Source organism: Xiphias gladius, chromosome 9 (assembly GCF_016859285.1).
Source record: "Xiphias gladius isolate SHS-SW01 ecotype Sanya breed wild chromosome 9, ASM1685928v1, whole genome shotgun sequence".
In the NCBI taxonomy this organism is placed as follows: Eukaryota; Metazoa; Chordata; class Actinopteri; order Istiophoriformes; family Xiphiidae; genus Xiphias; species Xiphias gladius.
The window spans coordinates 527,357-550,212 of NC_053408.1; the positions used below are offsets into that span (position 1 = coordinate 527,357).

Consider the following 22,856-nt stretch of genomic DNA (forward strand, 5'->3'; position numbering starts at 1 on the left):
CGTGGGACTTACATTCCCAACTTAACTTTATGTACAGTAGTAACATAAACTAGGGTCGTTGTGTCGGGAGTTTGGAACCTGGTTTACCTGCTCGTCTAGTTTAGAAAAGAATCTATATGTTTGTAAGGCAAAGATTTACGCCTCAAGTAGGAACGAATGGCATCAGATCATCTGAAGTGAAACAGAATCAAAACTCTGACAGTCCGGAGCAGCAGTTGGTGTTTTATTACCAAAAAATGGCATTTCGTTTAAAACAGCAGTCCAGTCACTGTTTGACGACCAGAAAACTCTGCTTCAACTTCAGCAAAACAAACACACACACACACACACACACACACACCTGAGCGTTAAATCATCTGCTGGTGCACAAACTGAAACTCCTCCAGCTGCCGGGACAAACAGGCGGTACAAACGCACCATTCTGCATCCCCAAACAACTCAGCAGCAGATCAGAGCTGTCTGGAGGTTTGTTAGAGACTCAAACACTTGTTAACAATAAGGTCAAACGCTTCAAAAAACTACGAGAAAATAATTTCATTTCTAGTCTATATACGTGTTCAAAGCAGGGATTCCCAGCTGGTGGGTCTCGGTCCAGTCTGAGCGAGCACCTGAGTCAGCATCGTCAGAAAACCTTTACTTCGACGTGCAGTGAATCGCTTTCATTCTGGAGAGTCATCATTTCCCACGACTGAGTGAGGAGCAGAAAAATGGCCAAACACGAGTCTAGAGAATATTTCACTTGGTTTTACTGACACTGAACTCACACACGGACCCACAAGGAAACGTCAGTCAATTACTGGCCTGGTACGAAACCCAGCTAGAAAACGACCTGTCTTCTCAATGTCATTTCTACTAAAAGGCATTGCTTGCTGTATTTCCCTGTCCTTTAATTCATTGAGCTTCGAGTTCCAGTTGCACTTCTGTTGGTGATTATCACAGAAAAACACTCGGTTCTCATGTGTTTTAATACAAGTCGGTGGCGGTTTGTAAGAAACCAAAGGAAAGGGAACCACCGTCTGAAAACTGTCTGCTCCTAGGGCTGGTATGATCAAGGAATTGGCTCAGGGTTGGATCAGGGTTTCCAGATTAATAGTAGTGACATTTTAAAAAAAGAAGTATAATCCATTAATGCCACTTATTATTTTACACGAACAAAGATCTGAGTCTTTGTTGTAAAGAAGCAAATGAAATATTTATCTACTACGACCTCTGTCTTTTACTGCTTCATCTCCGACTCATGTTCAATATTGTTCTTAGGAGAATGTGAACGTTAAATAATAAAACAGATCTTTTCTTTTAAACCGGAAAAACATGCAGAGTTTGCAGATCGTTGCAGCCCTGAGTAGCGTCTGCAGGTCCTCCTCTCGAGGGGCAGGTGTAACCTCCACCAATCAGAGGGTAGAGCAGAGGAACAGAAGTCGTCTGTCACTGTGAGCGTGAACGCTTCAGTTCATCTACAGCTCTTCTACGAAAGAATCTACTTGTGAATCAGCTCCTCTCTTGTCTCCTCGGGCTTTTAGCAGCTGGACAGTCTGACGTTTTAATGAGTAAACTGAACGTCCCACCGTCCACAGTGGGTGTCCTGCAGATTGTGTGACTAAACCCAACCATTTCTTCATGTTTTGTTCATTCAACTTTTTGTTTAAAATGTCAATGTTATGTTTTCATGTCTCATTTCTCACAAAATTGCTTTTTCCCATAAATAAGATAAATGTCTGCAGATTGCTGAAAGCTCTTACTCTGAATGGATATCTAACCTGTTCCGTAGAAGCTCAGAATTTTAAAAACTTTGTGGTTAGTTAAAAAAAACCCCAAAAAAACAAACTTATTAAAGCAGCTCTGACAGCGCTGCTGGCTTTGAATCAAATCCAACGAAATAAACGTCCGTACATGGAATTCACTGAATGAAATAAAGAATTTATGCTGTCCTCAAGTTTCCCTTTAAAACAGATTTATTAAACTTTTCTTCACATTAACGTTGAGTTTATGTGACGTGCTGGCGGGAAACAATCATGTGTTAACGGTTTTAATGAGAAGGCACTCGGTCACTTCAACTGCCACACCTCATATTTGTTCTTTAAAATGCACCACATCTTACACTGCAGCAGAAACTCTGATCCACAAGGAAAAAGCAAAAATAGAGATTTGTGTGTCTATTTACAGCCAGCAGCTGATATCAAAAGCAAAACAAACATTTTATAGAACAAACTCCACAAAAAACTTCAAGAAACTGAACATGAAATGTGTTAAAACACTTCCTCCAAAGAGTTAAAATCCCTTCACGCTGAAAAACATCAAGTTAACACACACGCACGCACGCACACACAGAGGCAGGGTGTTCACAGTTTCCTCTCGAGAAAATAAAAGCCTGGCAGTAAACAGACAGACAGCGCCTCCTGTCTGTCACCTGAGGTCCAGCAGATTGATCTTTGAGTCTCTCACCACAACATGTTTACACACCTGAGAGGGCGAGAGACATACAGACAAACAGAGAGAGGGGGGTGTAGTTAAATCATAGTGTGAGTCCTTCTGCATAGATCCGCTCATTTTAAATTGTTAAAGGAACAAGCACGACATTTACGTCTTTATGTCTTAAAAGACTCAAATATCACGTGAACTGATCTCAGGTCAGAGAACGAGAGAAAGAAAGAGTAACAGAAAAGTCCTCACGGTAAAGAGAGGCGGCTCCTTGGAGTGAGGATGGAAACCTTTCAGTCTGCAGCCGGAAACCTCCGACATCCCCGGGCCCGTCAGCCTGAACACGCCGGTGCTGAGAGAGGGGTGGGGGAGGGGGGTCAGAATCAGAGGCTCAAATCCCAAAATCCCACTGGAGCCACCTGGATTAAAGCCACAGTCCTCCTGATACCGCGTTAATCTATCGGTAATGTTCGTTATGTTTTCCTTTCAGTTTCCATTCAGCACTCTGACGTGTGTTTCCTCCTCCTGCAGAATCTTAACTAGACACAAAGTAATTCGGGAATATTCAACATGTGAACACAAAAACTGAAACGCACAAGGGCTTAGAACTGGATTTTAACACAGGGATCCACATCCCAGGCCCAGTCCCCACAACATTTAAATCAGTGACGTTTACCGGTGAAACAAATTCATTTCAATGGAGTCGTCACCATCGGTGGATTCTCTCGTGGGCGCCAAGTACATCTGCGCAAAATCTTCTCAGAGAAAAACTTGAATTTGTAGCGTTGACCAATAGAAACAGGTCTTGACAGAAAAAATCCCCAAATCCACCAGAGGGGACACAGACACCCGGATGCACTGTGGGGACTGAGTCCATCCTTATGGATCTTTCATTGGAAAAACCGAATTGAACTCTCTCCTCAGTTCTACTGTGATTAAAATCAACCTCGTGTTACATGGTCATACATGTTGCTGAAAGGCCCGGTGGGAAATGTGGTCTACAGTGTGAGTGTACGTGTGTTGGACATACTCGTTGTGTTTGGGAGCGCAGACGATGGCGACGGCCTCCGGCAGCATCAGCTGATAAGAACAGTGAGTGTGGAGGTCGACGCTGGAGAGGAAGGCCGTCTGAGTGGGATGAGTCTGAAGTACAAACACACAAACACAGGCTGAAAAACACGGCAACTCCTATTAGATTGTGAGGACGTGAACCCGACTGTCCGCTGACGCTGTGAGGACCCAAACCTGGTTGTCCAAAGACGCAGTGAGGACAAAAACCCCAATGTCCACTGACGCAGTGACAACGTAAACGCGATTGTCCACTGACACTGTGAGGACGTGAACCTGACTGCCCCATGACGCAGTGAGGACAAAAACCCGACTGTCCGCTGACGCTGTGAGGACGTAAACCCGACTGTCCGCTGACGCTGTGAGGACGTGAACCTGACTGTCCCCCGACACTGTGAGGACGTGAACCTGACTGCCCCATGACGCAGTGAGGACGTGAACCCGATTGTCCACTGACACTGTGAGGACGTGAACCCGACTGGCCGCTGACGCTGTGAGGACGTGAACCCGACTGTCCCCTGACACTATGAGGACCCAAACCCGACTGTCCCCTGACGCTGTGAGGACGTGAACCCGACTGTCCACTGACACTGTGAGGACCCAAACCTGATTGTCCACTGACACTTTGAGGACGTGAACCCAACTGTCCACTGACACTGTGAGGACGTGAACCTGACTGGCCGCTGACGCTGTGAGGACGTGAACCTGACTGTCCCCCGACACTGTGAGGACGTGAACCCGACTGTCTTCTGACGCTGTGAGGACCCAAACCTGGTTGTCCAAAGACCCAGTGAGGACAAAAACCCCAATGTCCACTGACGCAGTGACAACGTAAACCCGATTGTCCACTGACACTGTGAGGACGTGAACCTGACTGCCCCATGACGCAGTGAGGACGTAAACCCGACTGTCCGCTGACGCTGTGAGGACGTGAACCTGACTGTCCCCCGACACTGTGAGGACGTGAACCCGACTGTCCGCTGACGCTGTGAGGACCCAAACCTGGTTGTCCAAAGACGCAGTGAGGACAAAAACCCAACTGTCCCCCGACACTATGAGGACCCAAACCTGATTGTCCACTGACGCTGTGAGGACGTGAACCCAACTGTCCCCCGACACTATGATGACCCAAACCCAACTGTCCCCCGACACTATGATGACCCAAACCCGACTGGCCACTGACGCTGTGAGGACGTGAACCCAACTGTCCACTGACACTGTGAGGACATAAACCTTTCCAGTAGAAGAACACCAGCCCTGTTGAAAACAAGCCACAGCATTGAAACCAGTTTGTGTTTTTAATTTTGCGGCTGACTGGCGTAAGCGCTTCCATCAGTGACTGAAATTCTCCTCCCACGAAGAATCCCGCTCAGATTTCACTCAGCTGCTCTGACAACCACCAAACATGGAGATGTGAGGTTTTCACTAGACAGCGATGATGTGAAACCAAGGAAATGTAAACAACAACGACATAAGAGTCGGTATAAACACGAACTGAGAGCGAAACGCTGATTAATCACAGCATTCATTAGTAGATAAACTAACATCACACCGACTGAGCGGCGGAGTGAGACCTCTGTCCTTCTGTTCCTGTCTCTGCCCCTCCCTCTCTCTACTCATCTGTTGCTCGACCAGAGGCACCGTTGCTATGGTGATATCTGTTCATGCAAATGAAGGGGAAGAAAAGTACAACGGAGGTCACTTTTCTGTGTGTGTGTGTGATTAGTGGGAGTGTGGTATGTGTGTGTCTGGTATAGATCACGTGGTGAGGACCCCACAGATCCGAGGACAGACTCAGCGCGTTTGTTCAGCAGGACAACGTTGGGAGGCACGCCACCAGTTACCCTCGTCTCTCCGTCATCGGTTGAAACCAGTGGGTGTTAACATCACAAACTGACTTCAGCCTATATCGGCTTGTCAACGACATGGTTCATTTAACTGCGTGCTGTATAAATCTCTAATTTATGGTCTAAACTCTATGTGAGGGACATCTTCTCTATACTGTACATCTTACGTTTGTAAGTTCATGCAGTTTGTAAAATTTGTTTTAGATTAATTTTAAACATTTTAAACGTAAATTAGATTTACATCACATCACAAGCTTTCGATCGTATCACATGGTCTTCATGAGAGGTGGCCCACTGGTCATGAGACTGTAGAAAATCAACCTTTACATTATTCCGAGTACGTTTAGGACTTCACAAATCACAGTACCATGACAACACGGCAAACAGCGTCCGCTGATGAAGGCCATGTGATACTGTCAAAAGCTCCTGAAAAAGCAAATGAATAGACACTGAGTGGAGACTGACTGGCCAGATACTGTTTTCATCATCAAGAATGAACTGTGTAGCTAAAGTTTTTATACATTTCTTCGTTTACTGTATTTTTGTTTAGTCTTTATTTTGTGTGTCTACCATGTGTCTAGACTGTGTCTAGCATGTGTTTAGCCTTTGTTTAGCATGTGTCTAGCATGTGTCTAGCCTGTGTCTAGCATGTGTCTAGCATGTGTCTAGCATGTGTCTAGCATGTGTCTAGCATGTGTTTAGCCTGTATCCAGCCTGTGTCTAGCATGTGTTTAGACTGTGTCTAGCCTGTATCTAGCATGTGTCTAGCATGTGTCTAGCATGTGTTTAGCCTGTGTCTAGCATGTGTCTAGACTGTGTCTAGCCTGTGTCTAGCATGTGTCTAGCATGTGTCTAGCCTGTATCCAGCCTGTGTCTACCATGTGTTTAGCATGTGTCTAGCATGTGTTTAGCCTGTGTCTAGCATGTGTTTAGCCTGTGTCTAGCCTGTGTCTAGACTGTGTCTAGCCTGTATCTACCATGTGTTTATACTGTGTTTAGCATGTGTCTAGCATGTGTCTAGCACGTGTCTAGCATGTGTTAAGCATGTAGTCGTACATGGATCCAGCCCAGCGTCAGCAGGTCCTGTTGGTCCTGGAAGCTGAACAGTTCCTCCACGTTCTCCATGTCGCAGAAATCTGGACCGGCCGACTGTTTCGGGATGACGACGTGGGTCAGCACGAACTCATTGTGTGTCTGAGGGTGAGGAGAGATAAGAGAGAGAGAATAAATAACCTTAACCCTTTAAGATCCACCGTCCCCCCTGTGGGACAGTAGAGCTACTTCAGGTGCGTTCTGGTCTGTACTGGACTCAGTCTTCACACAACCTTGATAAAATCTACACTGTTTAAAAGCTCTAAGTCTCCTGCCCCTGTCTGTTCAAAGCATTGTAGGATCCTCACGTCACTGCAGCAGCTGCTGACACAGACCTGGTTCAGACCTGTGGCTCCAAAATGTTTTCCACAGTAAAGGTCCTGGATTTCCCTTTTTACGCCAAAAAAAACAGACATTTCCACCATGTTTGTGTCTCTGTAACCCTGGTTCAGTTTCTCTTCTACTCATTCTGAGGTTTTGGTTGTAAAATATAAAGAGTGTCCTTTCAAAGGAGACCAGGGTCATGACTTGGATCAGAAGGACTGAAGAACAGGAACCTTTTTGTTTTGGATACATTATTTCAGAATTGTGGACAAAAGGGGGGGGGGGTCTGATATCAGGTTAAACTTAAACATTTAATCAAGAAATCAAATTTAATTATGAACACTCCTTATTTCCTCAAATTGTGACCGGGCCCTTATTTACCTCAACCTCAGCAGGTAACGGGCCTTTATTAGAGGGAGGCGTTATGTCTCATTCCCTCTGTTTGATAAGCATAATTGGTCCTATTTTAGTACGAAGCCCCGTTTTGATCTGCTCCCGTTTGCCATTTTTTTAAACTTACTGCGTTACACTGTTAATACAAACTCAAAACTTCCTGTTACTGTTTCAAATTAAAAGCCCTCTAGCGTTTCAGTTGACACAAACCCTTAATTTCTTAACAGGGCTTTTATTTTGAAACATTTGCAGGCACACCGTGTGCAACAACAGCTGGATGGGATTAAAGGACGACAAAGCAAAGTGGATCAGAGGGAAAGAATCAAACGCACCATCGTGTCGGTTTGAACCTTGTAAAACATTCCTTGAAATATTCTCTTAAAACAAAGTGTACAACACTAGATTACAACGGTAGAAATGTGCATCACGGTTGACTGGAACACACATTATATGTCATTATATGGCACCAGGAGCTTACCCACCCTTGGCTTTTCCTCCAGCCTGTATGTGGGGGCCGGCCTTTATTTGTTCATGTCGACCACGCCCCCGGACATCAGAGACCGGGCTTTAATCGGCCACTGGTTTTTATTTGAGCAAATACGGTAACCACAAAAATGTCCTTGAGGATGAATACGTTTCTGTCTTATCTCTTATCTCCAAAGTGAAGTGAAGTGAAGTGTGTGTGATCCTTCATTTGGTGGCTGAGTCAGTAGGTAACAGTCAGTAAACCGTCTCACCAGTCGTCCACAGAGGACTCCACAGGTTTCTATTCCTCTGGCGGTGTTGGAGTCGGCCAGCAGGAGGAAACGGTACGTCAGATCTCTGGGAATCACCACCCGCCTCAGACCCTCCACCCTCTGAGCTGCACACACATCCAAATAAAAAACGCACCTAAAGCATATGTAAAACGCATCTACACGTCCAGTATATGTACAGAAAGTGTGTACATGTGTGTACCCACTGTGTACTCCGGCCAGCGTGGCGGCCGGTTGGCTGATGGGAGCAGGCGGTCTGTTTCTGTTAGGATCCGCCCCCTGTGATCCTACGCTGTCTCTGGTTGGCTGCTGAGACAGACAGGAGCCGTCCGTCACCTCAGGCACTTTGGTCTCCACCTGCAGGAGAACCTCGTTACTACAAAAATACTACTAATACTACTGACACACAGTGCTGCTAATACAACTACTGACATTACATGGTACTGATTCTAGACTAGAAGTGCTATAAGTAGTAGCAATGGAACCGGTAGCAGCATTAGCCTCGGTGCAGTAGCACCAGTACTAAAGTACTTTTTTTACGCAGTAAAAGTAAAAGCAACAGTTCTCTTAATATCGTTAGTAGTGAAACTAGGAGCAGCAGTGACTTAGTAAGAACTTTACATTCATTATTCACCGTAACAGTAGAATTAAAAGTAAAGTAGTTGTAGTGGCAGCTGGTAGTACAAATAACAGGGCTTGTAATGGTATCCGTAGCAACCGTAGGAATGGTACTGGTCGTAGTAGCAGTAGCAGTATTACTACAGTGTTGCCTGATGATACCTTTTGCTCTGCCTCCTCTCCTCTCCTACTGGCCAGTTCCTGACGCCTCAGCTGGTCTTCGAAGTAACGAAACTGTTCTGATTCGATCTGCATCCGTCGCAGGGCGGCGACACGCTGCCTCTCCCCCTCCAATAGCAGGAGACGCCTCCTGTCCTGGTCCAATAGGGAGAGGCGCTGCAGCTGCTGGCCACACCCATCCGCCCCCGCCGCCTGGCTCTGAGGAAACACACCTGTGGTTAGCACGGTTTCGGCTCGACATCTGTCCAACAGTCTCAGGCTGCTGAATTCACCTGAAAATAGCCCACTGTGATTGGATGACACCACGAACGGAAACTGTCCCACCATTTACCTGATCTTACAAAAATATCCCAGAGTATTTTAATTGATAACCACAGATAAAATAGCAGGACCGTGGCAGGAAATTTAGAAATACTAATGTGTAGTCTGTACTCCACCTGTGCAGCTCCACCACTCTGAGAATTATTTAAGTAGTTATTAAAAAAAGAAGGGACTATTTCACATTATATATTTATTCACTTAAATGTTTAATCTAATTTTCTGTAAAGTTTCTCAGCCTTCAGACTTTTGTTTAAAAATACAACATCTTCAAAACCTAAAGAGAGTCAAACTAAAAGAAGCTGAGACTAAACACTACTGAAATCTGCATTTTATTATTATTATTATTATTATTATTATTATTATTATTATTATTATTAATAATAAATATATTGAGTGTAATTTCTGTGTATTTGTGGATTGTAAACTCATCTTCTGGTCATTAAAAAACCCCAAATACTCAGAAACAGCCCTGCACAAGTAGCACAGTGATAACTGAAGCCACAAAGTCTGAACCGCTGAAACTAAAATTCACTTTTTCTGACATATAAACATTTATCTCCTTTGTCTTTGCTTTGACTCCACCGGTCGCTTGACAGCCTCACTCTGACAGTAAGACTCTCGGCCCCCAACCAACAAATAGAGTTATTAATAGTTAGACGTTTCCACAAGTAAAGGTCCTGTTCATCTCAACCACAGACGACGTTAATGACTCGCACTTCAAGGTGAAACTCTCCTGCTTCAGTCATCGGGAAAAAACATCAACAATTGTGTCAGAAATCGTCTGATTCTTTGATAAAAAGTAAAAACTACAAGAAGCTGGGGACATAAAAAAACTGAAGAACAGAAGTCAACTACAACTACCAAGATGCATTTCACTAACATCCAATTACAGAGTTTAAAAATTCTGTCACGTGAGCCGCTAACGGCAGGTGGAAGGTACAGAAAACACAATCTGCAGCTGAAATCACTTCACTGTTGGACTCTGGATCAGCTGTGGGGGAATTCAGTAACCATGGTGATGTGTTTGGTTCTCAACTGTAACGAGTTTTGAATTCTTCATGGCAGCAGCAGCCGAGGCTCATGGGTATTGTATCATTTAGAGCCTTCCACCAAAATGACGAACAAAACCAGATTAGTCAGAGACAAGAAGTGTAAATAATTCAAACTGGTGTCAGAACATGAACCTGAATGATGGTCACATAATCCAGGAATGTCCCCAGTTCCTGTTCAGTGACCTTCAGGAGATCATGTCAAAACTGAAACGGGAATTCAGAATGGGGACAAAACACTTCAGGTACCAGCAACTCCTCTCACCTCACTGCTCTATTAGATGTTGCGTAGCTTGATAACTAGTTTCTGACACTGGCACTGTAACGTTTCTAGAAGAAATTCTCTCCACTTTCTGGGTTGACTGGGGCTTTACACCAGCTGCACTGTAGCATCAACGTAATGTGATGTTTACAACCAGTCACCATAGCAAACATTAGGTTAGTCAGGTTATAACCAAAGTAAGACTTGTAGGTCTACATCTAAATCACTCTAGAAAAGCAGGAGGACTGCGTGGACCGGGCTCATGTTGAGTCAGAGAAAACCCTTAAACCGATCTTGGTTTACGATCTTTTCCAGCAGACTGAGAACTTTTTAAACTCAGAGACAGTGAAGATACTTGTAGCGACCCTGACGTACGCCAACCTTCCAACAGGCTCTATATCCTGTATGTTGCATAATCATATTAAATCATACATGTCACATCTACTCACCATGTACAGGCCGCTCCACTGAACAACACCCATAATACACCAGACCTCCTTTGAACACAGCACTCAACAGGCGTTCACAGCGATGATCCCATCAATATAATAATCAATATTCAATGATAACTAATTAACTAACAGCTGCCTGGGTGTGAGAGAGCTCTGGTACTGAAATAAACCTGTCCACCAATCTGTCATCTAATCTGATTAACAGGTAAATACACACTGCCAATCAAAACCACGACACAATCTGATTGGACAACACAAACACACACAGACCTGGGCTCTGAGGTACTCGGTATGTTCCCTGCTGTATTTCTCCTGAAGACGTTTCTTCAACTCGTCTTTACGAGGAAACGCCACTTCCTGAAGTTTCTACACAAACAGAGAGACAGAGAATAAATATTACTGCTACAACTAATACCGCTGTTGTTACCGACGCTAGCACTGCTGCTGCGACTCGACATGTAGCGATGCTGTCTGTAGCATCAGTAAGTATATCTACAGACATGCAGCGGAAACACATAGAAAACAGCCAGTCAAAGTACAGTCGTAGACCAGCACCAGAGACTTGAAGTGGACCTGAACTGCAGCAGGGAGCCAGTGTAGTAAACTGAAGACAGGGGTTGTGTTGGAAAAAATGGGGAGGCTGAGAAGCAGGTGGAGAGAAGCATTCTGGACTTGCTCCAGAGGTCTGAGGACCATCTCCAGAAGTCTATGGACCAGCTCCAGAGGTCTGGGCCACCTTTCTGGGAGAGGGTCTGGGGGACAAGGGGAACAGACAGGGACTAGAGACAAGCCCAGAGGAAACCAGAGACTTATGTTAGTTATTTATGTTACATCAGGAGACCACTAGGGAGGGGGTGGACGTCCTCCCGGAGGGAGCGACAGACAGGTTTAGGAGACGAGCTCCGGAGGTTATGGAGACTAGGTTATGGAGACAAGCTCCAGAGGTTATGGAGACTAGGGTATTGAGACTAATGCCGGAGGTTATGGAGACTAGGTTGTGGAGACGAGCTCCGGAGGTTATGGAGACTAGCTCCGGAGGTTATGGAGACTAGTTCCGGAGGTTATGCGGACTACTTCCAGACATCTGGGGACGTTCTCCATAAGTTATGGAGACGAGCTACAGAAGTTATGGAGACGAGCTCCGGAGGTTATTGAGACTAGGTTATGGAGACAAGCTCCAGAGGTTATGGAGACTAGGGTATTGAGACTAGGTTATGGAGACTAATTCCGGAGGTTATGGAGACTAGCTCCGGAGGTTATGGAGACTAGGTTATGGAGACTAGCTCCGGAGGTTATGGAGACTAGAGGTTATGGAGACTAGTTCCGGAGGTTATGGAGACTATCTCCGGAGGTTATGGAGACTAGGTTATGGAGACTAGTTCCGGAGGTTATGGAGACAAGCTCCAGAGGTTATGGAGACAAGCTCCAGAGGTTATGGAGACTAGGTTATGGAGACTAGGTTATGGAGACTAGCTCCAGAGGTTATGGAGACGAGCTCCAGAGGTTATGGAGACTAGCTCCAGAGGTTATGGAGACTAGCTCCAGAGGTTATGGAGACGAGCTCCAGAGGTTATGGAGACTAGTTACGGAGGTTATGGAGACTAGCTCCAGAGGTTATGGAGACTAACTCCAGAGGTTATGGAGACTAGTTACGGAGGTTATGGAGACGAGCTCCAGAGGTTATGGAGACTAGGTTATGGAGACTAGTTACGGAGGTTATGGAGACTAGCTCCAGAGGTTATGGAGACTAGCTCCAGAGGTTATGGAGACTAGCTCCGGAGGTTATGGAGACGAGCTCCAGAGGTTATGGAGACTAGTTCCGGAGGTTATGGAGACTAGGTTATGGAGACTAGTTCCGGAGGTTATGGAGACTATCTCCAGAGGTTATGGAGACTAGGTTATGGAGACTAGTTCCGGAGGTTATGGAGACGAGCTCCAGAGGTTATGGAGACCAGCTCCAGAGGTTATGGAGACTAACTCCAGAGGTTATGGAGACTAGGTTATGGAGACTAGTTCCGGAGGTTATGGAGACTAGGTTATGGAGACTAGCTCCGGAGGTTATGGAGACTAACTCCAGAGGTTATGGAGACTAGGTTATGGAGACTAGGTTATGGAGACTAGTTCCGGAGGTTATGGAGACAAGCTCCAGAGGTTATGGAGACAAGCTCCAGAGGTTATGGAGACCAGCTCCAGAGGTTATGGAGACTAGGTTATGGAGACTAGGTTATGGAGACTAGTTCCGGAGGTTATGGAGACTAGGTTATGGAGACTAGCTCCGGAGGTTATGGAGACTAGGTTATGGAGACTAGGTTATGGAGACTAGGTTATGGAGACTAGTTCCGGAGGTTATGGAGACTAGGTTATGGAGACTAGCTCCGGAGGTTATGGAGACTAGGTTATGGAGACTAGTTCCGGAGGTTATGGAGACTAGGTTATGGAGACTAGTTCCGGAGGTTATGGAGACTAGGTTATGGAGACTAGCTCCGGAGGTTATGGAGACGAGCTCCAGAGGTTATGGAGACTAGGTTATGGAGACTAGTTCCGGAGGTTATGGAGACTAGGTTATGGAGACTAGTTCCGGAGGTTATGGAGACTATCTCCAGAGGTTATGGAGACTAGGTTATGGAGACTAGGTCCGGAGTGGGTGGAGACGAGCTCCGGAGGTTGTGGAGACGAGCTCCAGAGGTTGTTGAGACGAGCTCCAGAGGTTATAGAGACGAGCTCTGGAGGTCTGCACACAGCGATGCACCTCCTCGGCATCAGTATTGTTACCTTCATGATGAGCTGTTTCTCTGGAACGCTGCACTGCTGGTAGTCTCTGTGACTGGGCAGCTTCTCTACAAACAGACTGAACACACATTTTCAGCAATTTGTTTTTACTGTGAGAGACTGAAAATATAATAATACCAATAAGAGGAAGGTGCTGTGTTGATGTCAGCAGGTTGTGTTTCTTACGTGATGAACTTGGTGTAGAGGACGTAGGCGTTCTCCAGACTGCCCTCCTCCAGGTAAACCGCCGCCATGCGCTCCATCTCCACACCGGAGCGAAAGTAGCGTCGTGGTGCGATGTCCTCGTTGATCTCCACGCTGCATCCCATCTTCCCCAGCGCCCGAACACGCTCTGCCGCCGTCAACGACACGTCAGTGTAGTCCGGTTCTGCTGCCAGCTTCTTCTACACAACACAGACACACACATTTCCAGAAAGTGATGACGGAGGCTGCACGTTACACCTGACAGTGTCAAAGTGTTGGACGAAACAAAATCCTGATCATCTAAAGGGCCACTCCATCAACTTTACACACAAGCCTCGGTTCACTTGTTATGGTTAAGTTTGGATTTATACGCAACACGGGGGGATAACAGGAGTCCCACAGCGAGTGTTTACTTTCATTCATTCATACAGAGCGCTGATCACAGTGGGCGGAAGGTCTGCAGTGTCATCAGTCTGTTAATGGTCCATTACTGACGAGAGGACGACCAGTGAGACTCTTTACCTTCCTTCATGTCTTCACTCTCAACAGACTCCACCGGCTTCAGAAACACAAGCAGTTATGGAAAATGTCAGTTACAGCGCAGCTCGCAGAGAAGCCTCGGAGCCAACGCACGTAGCCGCAGTAGGTACGACGTAAACGCTTAACGCAAAAGTGTAAATCCAGGTATAATCCAGGTTATGATGAGAATATCTTGTGATTTGTAGAAATGGTTTATTAGCCCAAATGTTGTAAACATATCGCACATCAAACTGTATTTCTACCTGGCACACAGGGAGCCTCTTGTGACTGAAGCCTAAATGAAAACGACAGCTAAAATGTGTTGCTGAAAGACAAGAGACTCTTCTCCTCTCCCTGAATATAATAATATACGTGAGAAAAGTTTAGAATGAGAAATGACAGCTCATCGAGAGAAGAAATCTTTCTCGTGAGCGAAGGAAGTTGTTCAAGGTTGTTAATCAGACCGACAGCTGACACAGATCCAGAGGGTCAATCAGAAAACAAGTGGGACTAAACTCAGGAGTAACATTCTTCAGGTGCATCTGTTACTTGCCCTGGTATAAAACAGTTGAGATGCAGTGTCCAGCCACTAGGACAGAGACTTACGGAATCACTGACTCTTAACGATCACAGCCTGGACCTTCCTGTCAGAGTTTAACTGCAATCACGTACCTTTGCTGTCCTGATATTAAAAATAAAAGACCTCCCCCAGGTTTGTGTCAAGGTGATTCCACCCCATCGGGACACTTCATCAAACATCCACATTAACATCTGACAGCTGAGCTGAGCTGTGTCTTCAGGCAGGAAACTCAGATTTACCGCCCCTGCTGGGAGCCTGAAAGCAGCGTTTGTTACGCAGCTCATTTACATCAGAAGATCCTCGATCGGTTAGAGGAGGATAACCAGTCCTCTGTTCACTGGGAGCCAGTGTTTTCTATTCAAGAGACGAATTGGAAAAAAAGGGAGAAAATGAAAGGACGGACGCAGAGATCTGTGACAGCAACTCATTCTTTCAAAACTAGTGAAGGGAACAAGGGAGGAGGGAAGGATGTAAAGCAGGGAGAAAGGAATAAGGAAAGATGAAGAAAAGAGGGGAAGCAGAGTGAGGAAAGAAGGGAAGGACGGAGGGAGGAGCTAGGAAAGAAGGAGAAAGGAGAGAAGGAAAAGGGCAAGAAAGGAAAGAGGAGTAAAGGGGAGAAGGAGGAGAGGAAGGAACTGGAGGGCTGAAGTGTTTTCATGTAACGGACATCGTGTACATCTGCGTATCTGCTGTTCCTGGTACAAAACGCCTCATAAAGGGCGACACTGTGATAGTGAGCGAGATTCTTTAATCAACGTCTTCACATCCGAGTTGTAAATACTGTATTTAATACTCTAGAGTCTCTAGAGGCTTTAACAGAACTGAAGTGGAAGGTCACAGCTGTGTTTTCCACCACTTCAGAGGACATTAAATTGACTTCCTGCAGATTTACCCAAAACCGTAAACCGGTCTCTCTATAATTTATCGACTTACCTTATGGGGACTTGTTTTTGGGCCCCACAAGGAAAGTGAGTCCCCCTGTGACATGTGGACAGACTGACGTCCCCACAACATGAGTTATACTAGAACACACACACACACACACACAGAAACACTCACCAGTGTATTTAAACTGAAGCTTTGGTCCATGATGTGTGTGCTTGCGTGTGTGTGTGTGTGCGTGTGTGTGTGTGTGTGTGTGTGTGTGTGTGTGTGTCACTGGTCGGCCCACGACCGCCTCGTCCATCTGCCACCTCCCATCATGCTTCACTGTAAAAAACAGAAGATATGTGTTGTCACTTGGAGACTTTGCCTAAAGTATTGTGTGAAATGCTCCTTTAACTCTCAGTCCTGCGCGAAGCAGCGAGCTAACAGCTGTCAGCAGCCAATCAGAGCGGGCCGTGTGTGGAGGGCGTTTTTATTTCCCATCAGCCCCCTGTCATCACACCCGCTGGTCCTTCAGTTTGGTCCACGGTTACCACGACAACCGGTAAGTAACCATCCAGTGAGTCACCCACTTTAACAACAGACAGAAGAAGAAGAAGAAACAAGACAACGAGGAGGAGGAGGAGAAGACGACCTCCCACTCCTCAGCAGGTTCTGATGCCTAAACAGACGGGGTGAAAGTAAAAACAACAAACAGCTCGGATTCACTCGTTCATCGACACCGTCTGCCTCACCCGGCCTGGAGGATGTCTCCATGGCAACAGGTGCATCCAGACTGGAGAGCAGAGAGACTTCTGTGTCTGAGTGTGTCAGTTAGAGAGGCTGTCATTTATTATAAGCAACTCTTTAAACTGAGAAACAGAATGAAATGAATAAATGTCACTGTCTGCTGCTGATGTTCGAGTTCCTGTCTCCACGTGCACTCCAGATGCTGACCAGATGTGTCACGTGAGAAGTTTGGTCCCATTTACGCCTGCAGGTATCTAGAATCCAGACTCAATCCAGACGTGCTTTAGCGTCATTCATTTTCATTATTGATCACCTTGTTGATTGTTTGTCGATGAATCAATTATTAATTTTGTTCATAAAATGGCGAAAAAATGTGCGAGGCGACATCGTCAGATACCCGGCAGTCTAAAACCACGTTCACCAGCGGAGATGCAGTCCGGGTCCAGGTGGTGGATAAATCGGTTGGCGACCTTTCAGCTGTAGACGAGAGCTATTCGCTGGACGGAGGCTGAAACAGAGAGCGGATGATGCGTCGACAGATTTCACCGGCTTAGCGTTGGACGCGCACTCACACAAATCAGAAATCTCACCTTTGGGTCACTTGTCAAAGTTGGTTTTGCTCCGGTTCTCTGGAAACCGTCAAGTACCGGTGGGTGTTTCCTGCCCTCCGGCCTCGAGAGGCAGAAAAATGTCGTCGTCTCCTACAGCTTGAGGAGAAGACGCCGGACAGGTAGACCTGGACAGGTAGCACAAGCGCGAGATGTCTGTTTCATGGGAAGAGTTTTCTAACGGTATTCTGTTACATGAGAAAAGGACTCATGAAAACGGGCCGAGTGAGTGACGAAGACGAACCGGTTGGTTCGGTAAATGTGTGTCTGGGTCCCTCCCCCAGCTCCGTTAAAGAGCAGCACGGAGCTGCTTCGCTGGCCGTTTCTCCGGGAGCTGCTGGGACCACGTCCACACACGACGGGACGGTCCTGAACGACGCCGATCTCAACTGAGCCCGGAAACCTGGGGTTTCTAAAAACTCCCTGGGTTTTCCACATTTCCGACAGAGTCTGTCGTCTGTCGTGGCGTGAGAATCAAACCCTCCCGTGTTGTTTGTGCGTCGGACAAATAAAATCCTTGAATCCGTCATTATCGGATTTCTACTGAGTCTGCCGTGACGTGTGCAGCCTGCAGGCGGCGCCGACGGCAGTTGGGACTGCGTCTTACTTTGATAACATACAGGTGAGGTTCGACGGGTTCATTACAGTGAATCAGTTGCGATCACAGTGTTCGGCTGCGGCAGTAACAGAGGAGCAGTTGTAGCCGCTGACGATTCACCCAAACATCCTGCTCTTCCACATTCACTCCGCTGCAGTTCGACCTTTGAACCTCCTTCCTCTCTACGCGCACAGAGAACGTGGTTACACCTGAGCAGGGGACAGGACACTGGATCCTGTTAGGCGTGAAACTGCTCACCGGTCTTTCACCCCACAGCACCAGGACTGTAACCGTGGACGTTCCTGGGGTCTAAAGGGGGATAAGGGATTTATTCATACGTTTCCGGTGGTCTAAGGGATTTCCATAGGCTGTGAAAAGGCCGAGACTCTGTTTTATTGGGACGTTAAGGGGACAATCTATTGATTGGAATATTTGATGGTTTTCCTAAAGGGTTCTCTCCACAGTATAAGTCACCAGTTATTTCATGAAAGGGGCCTTAAATCAAACTTAACCCTACATTCACCTGCTCATCAACAACAATGTAATTAAGGTGTTTTAATGGGATTTTAAGGGGATAACTGATGGACTGTTATATATCTATTATCTGCATGTAGATATATATATATATATATTTATTTAGGTTTTGGTAAAACAGCATTTATCAACTAGCACGACAGCCATCAAACTGCCTCAGCAGTTTAATTAAGGTGAGAAACTGACTGAAAGCTTTAATGGCGTTGGGTGAATTGTGAAAGGTTTTAACCCTTAAAAAACCCGTAATCATTCATTCGGACCGAAACTTGAGATGAGCTCCCGCGTTTGATCGACTAGGGGTCCTCTTAAGGGTCAAGCTGAAGGTACGTGTGAGGCTACTTTGACACATTAAAAACACCTGAGTCCAGACAGAAAATCCATTTCCCCCCAAACCCCTGAAATAAGGTCAGTTACGACCTGCCGAAACTACTACGATCAGTTGGTTTAAACCTGAACCAGCCTGGAGTCTGGGAGCAGGTTAAACCCGAGTCTAACGTCCGGGCCACCTGCAGCTAATTCACGTGTAAATGAAGAGGAAAGTCGTGCATCGGTTCTCGAACTCACGGGGTTTTTTACGGCTCCGAATCGCCCTTTGAGTGCGACCCCGCTCGTCGGTTAAAGGCTGCGTCTGAACCGAGTCGACCACGACGCGGGGCGCGGAAGGCACCTGCTCCGCCCGAGGCGCCGGACGCCCCGTCGTCTGTCGCAGGTCGTTACTCATCCATTAATCGGGCGGAATCCTGAGGAGACCTGCGGTAGAAGCACCTTGAACCGGTGACCGGGGGGTGGTGAATATTTCACACGCGGGGAACGAACACCTGACCTTCATTCGGAACAAACGAGTCCACGTGCGGGATTTTCGTTTCGCGGTTCGAACCCGCGGCTGAGAGCACGACGTCTCCTGTGATGTTCCAGATGTTTGGTCAGATGCCGAACTGCCCCTTTAACCGAGCTGCCGCTCTGAACGCACGCCGAACGAACGGAGACACACTTGTCCTCGTCCGCCTCACGTCAAATGCCTGAAAACATAAACCCGAATCACAGCTCATCCACTCGGACTCTACCGGTCCCTGCTGGGCGGAGCCCAGAGAGGTGGGGGGAGGAAGACCGAGAGAAGAGGACAGAAAGCTCCGGGAGGAAGGTGGACGGATTTACCGGTGTGTTGTCGGTTTTGTCTCCGCAGCCCGTCACAGGAGCAGCTGAGAGGGGGATCCAGAGGCGGACCACAACCCGGGGTACAGCCTCTGAGTTCCCGGACCGGAACTGGCACCAGACCCGGGTTTAAACGAATAGTTTAAACCCAGGTGAGTGAAGCTGGTGATAAAATGGCTGAGAGCTCCGGCTGCGGCTTCGAACACCGACCGATGGCAGAGATGGTGGCGCTCGGAGATCGTGTCTGCGCGCAGACGGCTCACTCCCACCTTCCGGACTCACGGGCGTGGGTGTTGGCTCTGCACATGCGCGCCACAGCTGCCAAAGACGGAAGTACCGCTGCAGCGACGACGTCTCACTCCGACACGTTTTCCAGGCACCAAACTGAGGCCCACAAAGACCCAGCCTGCTCGTTGTTTGACAGCGATGAAGACCAGAATGACGGAGGTGTAGAACCTAAAGTTCTCCGTCAGCGTGAGGATGTCACCTGTTGGGGCTAGAACAGCGTCGAAACACCTTCCGGCTGGGTTTTAAATGAGCAAGTTTCTGGGAGTCCGACGTCCTCGTTGGTCCTGATGCCGCCGGTCATTCATACCCAGGATACACCGGGACGGACTTCGTGTGTTTACCTGCAGAAACCAAACCGACCAAACCACGACTTCCTCTGCAGGCCGAAGCTGGAGCTTTTTGTGTCGGAGGTGGTCCAGTGGACGAGGACCTGGAGATGCAGGGTCGGACCTGACTCAGTGTCACCGGTCGTCCGTCGAGGTTTCACTTGGATTTCAACTTGCGAGCTGAGGATCGGGATTTTGGCTTTTGCGTTCCCTTTGCATTGAGGCAGAGTCTTGGTCTGAAGACTGACCAGCAGACTCTGACGGCGGAGCTGATGGTGGGACCTTCTCAGCAGAGAACACACCGAACAGCTCCGCCTTGGCCTTGGGTTTATCAGCGTAAGGTGCAGGTTCGGGAAGTTGCTGAAGAACTGCGGTTCATTCGTGGATTATAATTTATCAAGGTTTTTAAAAACCCTGAAAAGCGTTTGAATTTTCTGGCTTTTAATTTGATCTAATCCTGATTCAAAGGTTGTTTTCAGGGCAACAATAATCCGTGGATAAATTAATGGATTAATTTAAGAGAAACTGTGGAGTCAGACTTTTTTATTTGAATCGGTTTCTTCATCCGGTCTCATCCAACCTTCTCAGCTCGGAGCCTTGTTATTCATTCTGTCTTTTTAACGTATTTAATGTTTCAGGGGTTTTTAATCCTCATTTTTGTTTCCTTTTTTGAAATGTACGACTTTATTTCGATTTGAAGAATCATAACAACATGTAGTCTTCACATATCAACAAAACAAAGACCGCAACAGCTGCTAAACTTCATTCCGAATGCAGGGACCATTTACAGAACTGAATGGCAGGTGGTCTGGGGTCAGAAAATACCCAAGACCGGACTCAGTCTGATCCCTGATCAGCTCGGAGTGTCTTCATCAAACAGACTGATCCTGGTTCAGTTTCTTAGGGTCATCCCACACCTGCTTTTCACAATAAGAGCTGCTTCTCTTAGACACCTTTTATCAAACAGACCTCAGGTTAAAGTGCTGATGATCTCAGGTGTGTCTGCAGGTTCAGAGACATCTGAACCACCTGAGCAGAGTCTCCCTCTGCTGGACTCTGATCATGGACTCTGAACTTCACTGTAGCATGGGGACCATGGGATGGGACCACGTGTTTTTATTCTTCACTCTGCTTTTTCCCTTTTCTGGCGCTGCTTTGATTTAAAATCTAAAAAACAACCTTCCTGTGTCTCTTCGTGTCTCTTCCTCTGTCTCTTCCTCTGTCTTCTTCTTGTATCTTCTTCTGTCTCCTTCCTCTGTCTCTTCCTGTCTCTTCCTCTGTCTCTTCATGTCTCGTCGTGTCTCTTCCTCTGTCTTCTTCTTGTATCTTCTTCTGTCTCCTTCCTCTGTCTCTTCCTGTCTCTTCCTCTGTCTTCTTCCTCTATCTCTTCATGTCTCTTCGTGTCTCTGCCTCTGTCTTCCTCTGTCTCTTCCTCTGTCTCTTCCTCTGTCTTCTTCCTCTGTCTCTTCCTCTATCTCTTCATGTCTCTTCCTCTGTCTTCTTCTTGTATCTTCTTCTGTCTCCTTCCTCTGTCTCTTCCTCTATCTCTTCCTGTCTCTTCCTCTGTCTCTTCCTCTGTCTCTTCCTCTGTCTTCTTCCTCTATCTCTTCATGTCTCTTCCTCTGTCTTCTTCCTCTATCTTCTTCCTCTACCTCTTCATCATCATCATCATCATCATCATCACCGTCGTCATCATCATCATCCTCATCATCCTCGTCATAGTCGTCATCATCATCATCATCATCATCATCATCATCATCATCATCATCATCATCATCATCATCATCATCATCATCATCATCATCATCATCATCATCATCATCATCATCATCATCATCATCATCATCATCATCATCATCATCATCATCATCATCATCATCATCATCATCATCATCATCATCATCATCATCATCATCATCATCATCATCATCATCATCATCATCATCATCATCATCATCATCATCATCATCATCATCATCATCATCATCATCATCATCATCATCATCATCATCATCATCATCATCATCATCATCATCATCATCATCATCATCATCATCATCATCATCATCATCATCATCATCATCATCATCATCATCATCATCATCATCATCATCATCATCATCATCATCATCATCATCATCATCATCATCATCATCATCATCATCATCATCATCATCATCATCATCATCATCATCATCATCATCATCATCATCATCATCATCATCATCATCATCATCATCATCATCATCATCATCATCATCATCATCATCATCATCATCATCATCATCATCATCATCATCATCATCATCATCATCATCATCATCATCATCATCATCATCATCATCATCATCATCATCATCATCATCATCATCATCATCATCATCATCATCATCATCATCATCATCATCATCATCATCATCATCATCATCATCATCATCATCATCATCATCATCATCATCATCATCATCATCATCATCATCATCATCATCATCATCATCATCATCATCATCATCATCATCATCATCATCATCATCATCATCATCATCATCATCATCATCATCATCATCATCATCATCATCATCATCATCATCATCATCATCATCATCATCATCATCATCATCATCATCATCATCATCATCATCATCATCATCATCATCATCATCATCATCATCATCATCATCATCATCATCATCATCATCATCATCATCATCATCATCATCATCATCATCATCATCATCATCATCATCATCATCATCATCATCATCATCATCATCATCATCATCATCATCATCATCATCATCATCATCATCATCATCATCATCATCATCATCATCATCATCATCATCATCATCATCATCATCATCATCATCATCATCATCATCATC

General features: G+C 46.1%; 1 protein-coding gene across 9 annotated transcripts; it reads right to left on the reverse strand.

Moving 5' to 3' along the window:
* Nucleotides 1-1,934: 1,934 nt before the first annotated feature.
* stambpl1 (STAM binding protein-like 1) lies at nucleotides 1,935-19,740 on the reverse strand. Of its 9 annotated transcripts, none has more exons than XM_040134674.1 (13): nucleotides 19,361-19,736; nucleotides 17,056-17,201; nucleotides 15,911-16,060; nucleotides 13,735-13,952; nucleotides 13,552-13,627; nucleotides 11,050-11,145; nucleotides 8,678-8,893; nucleotides 8,104-8,254; nucleotides 7,880-8,004; nucleotides 6,390-6,527; nucleotides 3,449-3,561; nucleotides 2,671-2,770; nucleotides 1,935-2,460 (listed from the first exon to the last, which is right to left on the reverse strand). In XM_040134674.1, the coding sequence occupies exons 3-13, from the start codon at nucleotides 15,938-15,940 to the stop codon at nucleotides 2,404-2,406; spliced, it is 1,320 nt and encodes a 439-aa protein (XP_039990608.1). In that variant the 5' UTR covers nucleotides 15,941-16,060; nucleotides 17,056-17,201; nucleotides 19,361-19,736; the 3' UTR covers nucleotides 1,935-2,403. The 9 variants fall into 9 exon arrangements, with proteins under 9 accessions (XP_039990608.1, XP_039990609.1, XP_039990607.1 ...); XM_040134675.1 differs by lacking the exon at nucleotides 19,361-19,736 and adding an exon at nucleotides 19,029-19,302; XM_040134673.1 differs by lacking the exon at nucleotides 17,056-17,201.
* Nucleotides 19,741-22,856: the final 3,116 nt, after the last annotated feature.

Bases quoted from the DNA above. Each gene is read 5' to 3' on its own strand.
- stambpl1 (XM_040134673.1), bottom strand. From the start codon at position 15,940: ATGGACCAAAGCTTCAGTTTAAATACACTG. The intron at 8,255-8,677 runs GTATCATCAGGC...GTTCTCCTGCAG, and splicing joins GAGAGGAGGCAGAGCAAAAG to GTGGAGACCAAAGTGCCTGA. The intron at 2,461-2,670 runs GTGAGGACTTTT...TCGCCCTCTCAG, and splicing joins AGGAGCCGCCTCTCTTTACC to GTGTGTAAACATGTTGTGGT.